This window comes from Nomascus leucogenys, chromosome 2, assembly GCF_006542625.1.
Source record: "Nomascus leucogenys isolate Asia chromosome 2, Asia_NLE_v1, whole genome shotgun sequence".
NCBI lineage: Eukaryota > Metazoa > Chordata > Mammalia > Primates > Hylobatidae > Nomascus > Nomascus leucogenys.
This window is the reverse complement of record NC_044382.1, coordinates 140,600,661-140,611,455: the sequence shown is the minus strand read 5'-3', so window position 1 is coordinate 140,611,455 and position 10,795 is coordinate 140,600,661. Positions and strand designations below refer to the sequence as shown.

The 10,795-nt window shown below is 49.9% G+C and overlaps 1 protein-coding gene across 1 annotated transcript; it reads right to left on the bottom strand.

The window, feature by feature from the left end:
* Nucleotides 1–5,677: 5,677 nt before the first annotated feature.
* Nucleotides 5,678–9,352, bottom strand: SOWAHA (sosondowah ankyrin repeat domain family member A). Its single transcript, XM_003259948.4, has one exon. The coding sequence runs from the start codon at nt 8,852–8,854 to the stop codon at nt 7,208–7,210; it is 1,647 nt and encodes a 548-aa protein (XP_003259996.2). The 5' UTR covers nt 8,855–9,352; the 3' UTR covers nt 5,678–7,207.
* Between the last annotated feature and the right edge of the window lie 1,443 nt (nt 9,353–10,795).

Here is a 10,795-nt window from a genome sequence, read left to right as displayed (position 1 = left end):
GCAGGGGTTGGTTGGAGGGAGGAGAGAAGACAGAGGAGCACTTAAGGTGCAAAGCAGCCTATTTTTTCTTCAATAAAAATTGTTAAGAGAAATGTGTGTGTCACCTGCAGCACAGCTGTGGGAGGAGTGAGAGGGGTCTTGTTTACACAGTCACCAGCCCTGGCTAACTAGAGCAGAAGAGGGATTTGCTGGCAGAATATCAGTCAACCCTGCCAACGTCTAGTTAGTCTGGAGAAACTGGCTTGAAAACAGGAGGGACCAGGGGAATACTGGGCTTTCAGCTCCACTGTCACCAACATTTCCTAACTGTTCCAGTGACTGTGTCACAGCCACAAAGGCCTAGGTCTGATTGGCTGAGTCTAGATTCTGTAGCTGGTTTCTAGCCAACATCCCAGCTTCAGTAGTGAAGTAGGAGTCCTGTCTCCTTTCAAGATTCAAGCTACCGAAATGGGCTCAGATGCTGTGCTGCCTAAATGCCCTGACAAATGTTCAGAATACCTGGACATCTGGGGACATTCATTCCAAGACCCAGAAAGCACTTTCTTCTTCCAGTTATGTTATCAACACTGTTTATCCTTCTCTCCTTCAGAGATCCCACTGGGTCAGCCAGGCCTGAGGCGGGCAGTCGAGGGTGGGAGCTGAAGGTGAGGGGTGGGAGACCTCAAGACCCTCCATGCTGGGACTAAGGACCTGGAGACATAGCAGTGGTTGTAATCTGAGGGTGGGCCATGGTTGGGAGTGGGAAGTTAGGGACTGGAGTGGTATGACACATAGGACTCCTCAATTTGTGCATCCACCCCATGTATATACAATCAAAGTTAGGTTCTCAGATACACATGTTGAAATCTGCTTCAGCCTTTGTAGCTGCAAATGCTGGGGCCAACAATATTGTTCCACAAATATTCAGTGTGTTTTTGGAAGTTGGGCACATTAAAAGGCATGTTTATGTGCATTTATAGCCAACTGACCCCCAAGTGAGAAATCTCTGCTCCTGGGCTTGTTTTCTGATGCGTATTGTCACCAAGTGCAACTGGCTGGGAATTTTAAATGGCCGTATTCATACCAAAAGCGTTTGTTATAACAGTTGTGCTATTGAGCACGGAACAATGCTCACATTATGCCTTTTTATAAAAAGCATATGGGGCTCCTGCTGAGGCCTTTGCGGGTTCTAACATTATACTTTGCTTTGCCCCTTTGAACACAGTGGGCAGAGCCTCTGCTCCAAGGTCTTCAGCCTAGTAAACACACCCAGAGACCTGTTCTGGATAGAAGCTACTAATTTCTGTGTTTTGCCTTGTATGGACCCTACTGCATTATTCCGTTGTGGTATTCTTAGAAACACAGCTACTTGGGAGACTGAGGTGGGAGGATCATTTGAATCTGGGAGGTGAAGGTTGCAGTGAGCCGAGACTGCGCCAATACACTCCAGCACTTCAGCCTGGGTGACAGAGTGAGACCCCTGTCTCAAAAAAAAAAAAAAAAAAAAAGAAAAAAGAAAAAAAAAGAAACACAGCTAACATATCCATTAAGCCAATGGGAATTGTGTATTTCAAACAAAGCATCCCCAGCCCGGCTGGGCGTGGGGAGCACGGGGGTAGGAGTAGGGGCATCTGCCACCTTCGCATTAAACTGGACTTCGGTTGTGCGCTGGGTTTTTCCGTGGGGAAATAAATGAGGCTTTTGTGCTTGTCCTTGCCAGATCAGGAGAATCCCAAAAATAAGGCCACACCTCCTGCAATGGACGTTCTATGTTCCCTCGGTCTTCTTGCTCCAGTTTTCTCCCTTCCATTTCGTTATTTCTCCAGAGGGCAAGAATGAGCTCACCATATTTGTTCCATATCAGCACCACAGAATTCAAGACTTTGTGGGGACCAGAAGCCCGGTGAACTGACCCTTCAGGATACTGCCAGCAGAGGGCGTTGTCCTCCTATGGTGAAAGCTGGTATCTACGCTTCGCCATCCGCAGCTTCTCCGGCTTACCAGGCACTCTGGGCCAGCCACAGGGACTTTGACTTGCCCTGCTGAGCAGTTAGTCCCGAAAGCTGGAGCTGAGGCTTTTGCTTCTTTCAGAAAGAAACTGAGCAGCCAGGCAGGGAAAGACTGGCTGTCTTTGCCACTGGGCCTTTGTTGGAAAGTTGCTGGCCAATGAGAAGTGGGAGAGAGGGCAGTCGGGGGGAGGGGTGTGGGGGGATTTAAACGGTACACTGATTAAATCATATCCTCCTAATACGGATTTGATCAGTGCACTTTTTGATTTCGAACATCAGTATGAAAAAAAAAAAAAGCCTTGCGTAGTCTCCCAGGGTGAGAAAGCGGGTTGCATGGGTCCCTATAGGGGTTTCTGCGCGCCCCCCTGCCTCCGTCTGCTTTAGCCGCCGGCTCCCCTGCCCCATCCTCCTTCCTGGCTGCCTGCCGCGGTGCTCTCGGGCTTTTGGGGGAGCACAGGCTGCGGCTGGCATCGTTGCTGGGCAACAGGCAGCCCCGCGGCCGCCTCCCCAGCTCGCTTATTCCGCCCCCGCTGCTCCTCCTAATATGGATTTAATCAGTGTACTTTTTACCTTCAGGCTGTAAATTAGAAACGGAACAGGGAAGCCATGTTCGGCGGTGCCCGAAACCGGCGCGCAGTCTGTCTTGAACATCCTGCTCTGCACAAAACGTACCCCTCAGAGCGGCTGGCGCAAACCTCAGGGCTCCTCATTGGAACAAATTGCCGTGCTGTTCATTCACATGTAAACCAGGAGCTCAGGAAATTTAGGTCAAATGTGGTTGAGGGCTGCAGAGAGAAACAGGTGAAAGGGGCATTTGGGGGCGCAGGAAGGCGGGAGGCGGCAATTGCTGAGCACCCCATAGTGTTGCTGTCAGCCTAGCTACAGCGTGGAAGGTCACAATGGACGTTTACCTGTTGTCTTTGATGTTTAAATCAGCAGCCACTTCCCACGAGGAGGATTTTTTTTTCTTTGAGGAGAGAATATAGATCTCGATGTCTCTGCTTTCTTTTCTCTTCCCTGCAGGCACACCCGAGGCACCCAGGCCCCAGGTTGAAGTCCGGAGGTGTGGCAGTTCCAAACAGGTGAGGCGGGTTCAAGGCAAAAGGCTATCTGGAGAGCAAAAGAGAATTTAAGTATAGGCCAGGCGCCTATAAATACAGGGTGACTCTCGCCTGTAATCACCGCATTTTGGGAGGCCGATGCGGGCGAATTGCCTGAGCTCAGGAGTTCGCGACCAGCCTGGCCAACACGGTGAAACCCCCGTCTCTAACAAAAGATTAGCCATGCGTGGTGATGCCGCCTGTAATCCCAGCTACTCGAGAAGCTGAGGCACAGAAATCGTTTCAAGCGAGAATCGCTTGAATCAGGGAGGCGGAGGTTGCAGTGAGCCGACATCCCACCACTGCACTCCAGCTCAGGTGGCTGAATAGCAGTGGTTTAGGTCTGGAAGGTGGGAGTAGAAATGCTAGAGGAATGTGAGTTTAGAAAGATATTATTTCTATTTTTAACTAAAGTGATATCATGTACAGAATATGGGATAATTTCCCTCCTGTGGGAATACATTTTTCCTAGTAGAATCAATTGTTACTTATGTATACAATCACTAACATGTTAAAAGAATGGTGATCATGGCAGGGCGCGGTGGCTCATGCCTGTAATCCCAGCACTTTGGGAGGCCAAAGCAGGCAGATCACCTAAGATCAGGAGTTTGAGACCAGCCTCACCGACATGGCGAAACCCCATGTCTACTAAAATTCAAAAAATTAGCCGGGCATGGTGGCGTGTGCCCATATTCTCAGCTACTTGAGAGGCTGAGGCAGGAGAATTGCTTGAAGCCGGGAGGTGGAGGTTGCAGTGAACTGAGATTGCACTACTGCACTCCAGCCTGGGCGACAGAGCGAGACTCCATCTCAAAAAAGAAAAAAAAAAAAAAAGAATGATCATGTAAAGCAGATCCACAAATCAGAGCTATTTGGTTTTGGGATGCAGCCATTTACCCCCTGGAACCAAGTCGGCACCCCACATTGGTGTTGCAGTTCATAAAGAGCTCTATCCGCTCATTCCATGTGCTCTTCCTTCCCCCACAGCTGGTGAAATAGGTACAGGAAGCCTTTTGTCCCATAGACAGAGAAGATGGAGTTTGGGGAGCTGGGAGACTTGCCCAAAGACACTAAATGAGTGAAAAGGGCTGAGATGAGCCCACCCTGCTTCCTGCAATAGGATAGCAGCCAGTGTCATGAAAAAGAGCACCAGGAGACTATCCAGCTCTGCATTTACTAGCTGTGAGGCCTGGACAAGTAACTTATGACTTCTCTAGGCTTCAGTTTCCTCACTTTAAAATCAAGATACAAATAGTACATACCTTATAAACTTGCGATTAATACCTGCGAAGTGTTTAGAATTGTGCCTGGCACTTAATCAGCACAGGTTATACAGTATATGCATAACCTCCAACCTCCAGCCAGGCACGGTGGCTCACGCTTGTAATCCCAGCACTTTGGGAGGCCGAGGGGGACGGATCACGAGGTCAGGAGATCGAGACCATGGTGAAACCCCGTCTCTACTAAAAATACAAAAAATTAGCCGGGCGTGGTGGCGGGCGCCTGTAGTCCCAGCTACTCGGAGAGGCTGAGGCAGGAGAATGGCGTGAACCCGGGAGGCGGAGCTTGCAGTGAGCCGAGATTGCGCCACGGCACTCCAGCCTGGGTGACAGACCGAGACTCCGTCTCCAAAAAAAAAAAAAAAAAGAATAACCTCCAACCTCCATTAAAGGATATGTAAAACTTTATTTAAAAGCTTGCTATAGATATGACTCATACCCATCTATACCAACAATTCTTCCTCATTAAAAGGAGTGATTTCGTCCCTGTGACAATTCTTGTCAGCTAAATTGCCTTCACAATTATTTTCTGTTAGTGTTGAAAATACCCTTCTAATGGTGTGCCTCCTGCTAGGTGATATATGATTCTTAAAAACTTTCCATATGTGTATGAAACTATAATTTCTTATTGGCTTACCTTATAGTTGCAGAAAGCTTTGGCCTGCAAGGGAAAGCAGTGTTTTCTAACACCTAAGCTTTAGGTATATTGATCCTAAACTCTCGCTAAATGTTTTACTTCACTTGGAAGGCTTGCAGCACACTCTTCTGAAATACATAGATTCTTCCGGCAGTTCAAATGACCCTCCTCTGACTTAAGTGTGCAATAAACATTAGTTATTGTTATTACTACTTTGCTGGTTTAAATGTTGTCTTTATCAAGGCAGGTCATACCTGTGTCTGTCACCTTTGTCTGAGGCCCTGTCTCAGTCAGGCGTCTCTTTTACTATGGAAAATCTCCAGTATTTTATTCTGTTTTCTAGACTGTCAGCTACTCCAATTGCTATAATTGTGTCTCCCACAATTTTTCTGCAGAGGCAGAAGATTTAATTTGCATTTTAAAATAATTTATGCAGAGTTCCAGGCAAGGAAGGTGGGAAGATCACATCAGGGCCCACATTTATCTACAGTTCTCCATTACGATATCCATGTGTGGTTGACTCCTTTACTTTGCAGAGCAATCCAACTTCTTTCAATAACAGAATGCTTGAAAGAGGCAGAAGAATGAAAGAAAAGAAATTAGATAAAAAGAAAAGAAAAATACAATAGCAAACACTGTAGAATTTTTAAGGGAAGTACATCACCACTCCAGTGGAAACAAAATGGAGGACTGTTTATTTCATTGCTCAATCAAAACATTCCATGAAAGACTGCCTTAAGTAATTTCAAAGGCTTCACTGATACATATGGGGGTGGGGAGGGAAGCTCCACTACCCCATGCCACAAAACTGTTTGATATAACTAATGACATGCAAACACAATTTGCAAAAGCAGAGCATTATCACAATATGATATTTAAAAAATTGGTTGAGTAAATAGATTTCATATCTTTAAAAACATAAAATAGTTACACTGTATTGAGCCTGGGAAATCTTGGCAATATCTACAAACTTTCTCACTTACAGATAGGAACAAAGGCCCAGAGAAGTTAAGCCACTCATCCAAGCTCACTGAGCAGAGATTCTGCATTTGCTATTTTGGAATAAGTTGTCTACTTTCAAATGGTTTTTTAAAATGGGTATTACATACTTTTTGTTTGTACAGAACAGTCATATAAAATACTTGCTCCTTAGTTGTATCCATTACTATTTAATCGCTCATTTTTCTGTCATAATACTATTACTTTTTTTCTTTTAATATTCACCTATTGCACTGAAAGGCTCCACTGGATTTGAAAACCAGATTCAGAAACATGGCATAAAGGTGCAATTCACAAACCACAATTTTTTTAAAAAATTAAGTATTCATGCCAAATCAAAATAGCCACCCACAAGTGCCAAACACATGTTTATATTTCATGATGGAGACAACCACAAATTAAAAGTATCTGCCAAAACGTCTCTTTTCTCTAAGTCACCTTTACTTTCAAGATGTACTTGTTTGCAAATATTTAGCATTCACAGTACAACTGAAATTAGTTACATTCATAATGGTCACAATCGTTATTCTGTGTTCAAGACTCTCCAGAATCTTGATTGCCTAAAATGAGGTAGATAAACTTTTAAGTTTGTTGGTTGGGATTAATTTCCTTTAGATCTTGATCATCTATTTTTTAAATAGAATTCCAAAGTATTTAGCAAAAAAATGGAAAATGTCTAAGCACTTTGCCTAAAAGTGGAAAAATATAATTCCAAAATGTTACTATGAAAGTTGCTTTACCTCATTTCAATTTAAAAACAGAATAAAAGCATCAAATTACAAAACCACCACATACCTTAGAGCTGACAACCTAACATCTTTTAACATTTAAAGAGACCCTTGCTCTAGTTCTGGCTTGGGATTGTGTAGCTGCAGAGGCATCAGGTGAAGGCATTCAGGGGCCAGACCAGCTGCTGCCCCTTAACCTTTGCCCCTGGATTTCAAGTTCCCTCTAGAGTTCAGGCCTGTCTCCTGGAGTTCTTTATAGGAAGCTCTCACTGATTTCTCAAATCCCATCTCTGGAGATGGGTCATGCTTCAGAAAGAAGCTGGAGGTGCAGGCCCGTCTGGGTTAAACAGGCTGCCCTGGACAAAGTTGGAAACAGAATGAGGCTCCAGGCGTTGATTGGGCTGCAGTCTTGGGCGGGTTTAGGCTGCGACGAGCAGGCCACGATAGATCAACCAGGTGGTAGCCCCAGGGACCTTCAGGTTGTTGGAGGCAAACTGGGCACTAGACCAGCTAAAGGCCCCGGAGTAGGTCGACGAGAGATTTCTGAGAAGGCTGGAAGACCACCACGGGTCTTTGTCTTTTTACGTGGAGCCATGGGCGAGACGCTCAAGAACTTGCTGAAGGAGCTCGACTTCTTCAAGCCTCGGGCCAGGTCCTGGAGCATGAGGTCGTCAGCCAGGACGCCCAGAAATGCACTGGTGGTGGAACTGAGGATGGTGGCGGCCACCTGTACCGGGCGCCTGGCAGCAAGACTGCCACTTCCACCACCAGTCGCATCTGGCTCCGTGGTGCCTCGCAGGCCTGGATCGCCAAGAAGGCGGCGCAGCGCGTACGAGGAGCCGGGCCGCAGGTACTGGTAGGCGCGACGCCCGCTGTGGTCACGCACGTGCACCTGGGCACCCAGACGCACCACCAGCAGCACAGCAGCGTCCTCGTGGCCGTGCAGCGCAGCCAGGTGCAGCGGCGTGTAGCCGCCGTGGGAGCGCGCGTTCACGTCGACTGGTGCGCCACTGCGCCGCGCGACCTCCACCAGCCGCAGCGCCATCTCGCCGTCGCCGCTCTTGGCGGCCCAATGCAGGGCGGTGAAGCCAGACATGAAGTCGCGCTTGGCCGCCAGGCCGCGGTCGCGCAGCAGCAGCCCGTGCAGCTGGTGGGTCCAGCGGCCCCCGGCGGTCCGCACGAGCCACTCGTGCTCGGACGGCTCCAGGGGCACGGCGGACGGCGGCGGCGCGGCGGGCACCTCCTCGGCGTCGGGGCTCAGTAGACGCGGGCCGGCGCGCGACAGGCGCCTCAGGTGCGGGGAGCGGCCCAGGCCGAGGCCCAGACCGGACTCCTCCACGGAGAGCCGCCTCAGCAGCAGAGGGGAGCTCCGCGGGCTCGGCTCCTCCGACAGCTGCCGGCGCAGGCCCTGCTCCTCCACCCGGATGCGGAGCGTGGCGGGGGCCGGGACGCAGCGGACGGGCAGCATACAGGGCTTCTGCTGCGGCGGCCCTTTCACTGCCCCGGGGCCGGGCTCCGGGTCTGACGGATCAGAGCAGGGCGAGGCCGCCTCAGAAGGGGCCCTAGGCGGTGGGGCCGCGTCTGCGGAGGGTCTCTCGGTGGCCTGGGCTAGCTCGAGGGCTGGAAGCGGTGGGGCGGCGGATCGCTCCCCGGGCGGCTGAGCAGGCTCGGAGGCCGGTCCCCCCGGGGTGTCCTGTGGCTCTGTTGGCAGACCCAGGTCCCCTGGCGGCTCCACTGGCTGCGGCACCAGGACCAAGGGCGGAGCTCCCGGGGCAGAGGTGGCCCCCGGCAAGACCACAGTGGGCTTCGACGGCTGGGTCGCTGTCCCCGGGGGGCCGAAGGGTGCGGGCTCGGGCTCCGGGGGCCGCGGCTTCTTCCTCAGCACCACGAACTTGACGCCGTCGAGCTCCTTTACCACCGCCACGTTGTTGACGAACTGCTTGAAGCGGTCCCTGCGGGCGGCGCGGCCCAGCGGGTCGCCCGCATCGAGCAGCGGCTTGAAGCGGCTCAGCAGCTCGGAGTTGCGCACCTTCCCGCCGTGCTCCTGCAGGAAGCCCAGCACCGCCGCCTGGCTCACCCCGGCAGCCGCAGCGGCGGCGGCGGCAGCGGCGGCCAGCGCCATGGTGGGGCCCTGGGTTCCTGGCTGCCGGGGCGGGTGGGCGCCGCGTCGCCGCGGGACGCGCGGGAGCGGGGTTCCGGCAGGCGCGGCCGCGCTCACCTGGCGCCTTCCCCGCGGCCGGCCGGGCGTGTCCCCGAAGCTGGACCTCGGTCGCGCCGGTGCTGCCGGGCCGAAGCGTCTCGGGGCAAAGGGCGCCGGGGGCCGCGGGGAGCGCCCACGCCCACCGCCCCGCCGGGCCCCGGCCTTCGGGGTAGGTTTCTACCTTTGTGTTCTGTCCAATGGGCGCCGGGTTGCATCCCCCGCGCCGCGCTCGCCTTACAGGTGACAGCTGCCCTGGCGATGCAGAGGGAACTGGAGCAGAAATTCCCGCCGCCCCCCGCCCGCCCCGGAATTAAAGGCGCAGCGCTCCAGCTCTGGTCCCGGTTGCTAGGTGGGTGTGTTCCCTAGGGACGCCGCGGTCCTCCAAGGAGGAATGGATTTTTATTCCTTTAATAAACACTTAACCACTGCAAAACACCGAGCGATGATTTCAGAGCAATCCTTTTTTTTTTTAAAAGGTCGTCAATACCGCTCCAATTTTTTTTTTTTTTTTTTTTTTACTGCATTTCATGCAGGAAAACGGCTTCATGCGATTTACAGCAAAACCAATTCACTCTGCGCGGCAATGCACGTTACTCTAGGTTTAGAGAGACGTTTTCAAAAGCAATTTTCTCATGGTAACATAATACATTTTCACGTAGGATTTGGGGTATAAAACCACAGGAAACATAAACTAACAGGAAAACATAGAGGAAAACATAAAGAAGGAAAAAGAATCACCTGAAATCACCATTAACATTTAGAAATATCCTCTCTCTCTCTCCCATATGTGTATGCATGTTTATGCTTTAAAATAAGAAAGCAATGCGGAGTCATGCTATGTTTTTAAACCTTCATTTGTTCCAAAGATAGGTATTGAGCACGTAGTTTGTGCCAGGACTTTTTTTTTTTTTTTTTTTTTTTTTTTGGCTAAGATGCATCAGTTAGCAAGACAGATTTAAAAACACGTGACCTAGTAGGGCTCATATGTTGGAGGAGAACACAAGCATATGGTGAATCCGAACACTATATGATATGCTAAATAAATGCCATGAAAAAAGCACAGCGGGATAAAACGGATGAGGGGAGGGTTGCAATTTTGATCTGGGCAGTCAGGATAGTACTCGTTGTGAAAGTGACATTTAAACAAGGACTTGAAGAAGATCAGGGAGTTACGTAGACGGAGAAGAGGTTTCTAGTTGAGGGAACTGCCTGGCAGAGGTAGAATCAGTTCCTTAATTTAAAATGCAGGCCGGGCGCGATGGCTCACACCTCTAATCCCAGCACTTTGGGAGGCTGAGTTGGGCGGATGATCTGAGGTCAGGAGTTCGAGACCAACCTGGCCATCATGGTGAAATCCGTCTCTACTTAAAAATACAAAAATTAGCTGAGTGTGATGGCACACGCCTGTAATCCCAGCTACTGCGGAGGCTAAGACAGGTGAATCGCTTGAACCCGGGAGGTGGAGGTTGCAGTGAGCCGAGATCGCGCCACTGCACTCCAGCCTGGATGACAAGAGCAAGCCCTGTCTCATAAATAAATAAATAAGTGCAGTACTACAAATATATATAACCAGAAGCAGCATATTGTAGTAGCTAAGAAAACAAGACTCTGGAGTCAACATTCCACGCTTGAATTCTGACTCTACCTTGGGCAAATGCCTGGACTTCTCTGTGCCGTAGCTTTCTTGTCTGTAAAGGAATGATGAAAATAGTACTTACCTGCTCAGATGGTTGAGAGGATTAAGTGAGAAAATAAACACAGAAGACTTAGCATAATGCTTTCCTTACAGTAATCATTCCAATTATTAGTAGTAGTATAGTCACTACTATTAGCATTACTGAAAAGGAAAAGAGAAGACTAAAA

What these genes read in the sequence shown, in the direction of transcription:
- SOWAHA (XM_003259948.4), bottom strand. Translation starts at nt 8,854, where the DNA reads ATGGCGCTGGCCGCCGCTGCCGCCGCCGCCGCTGCGGCTGCCGGGGTG.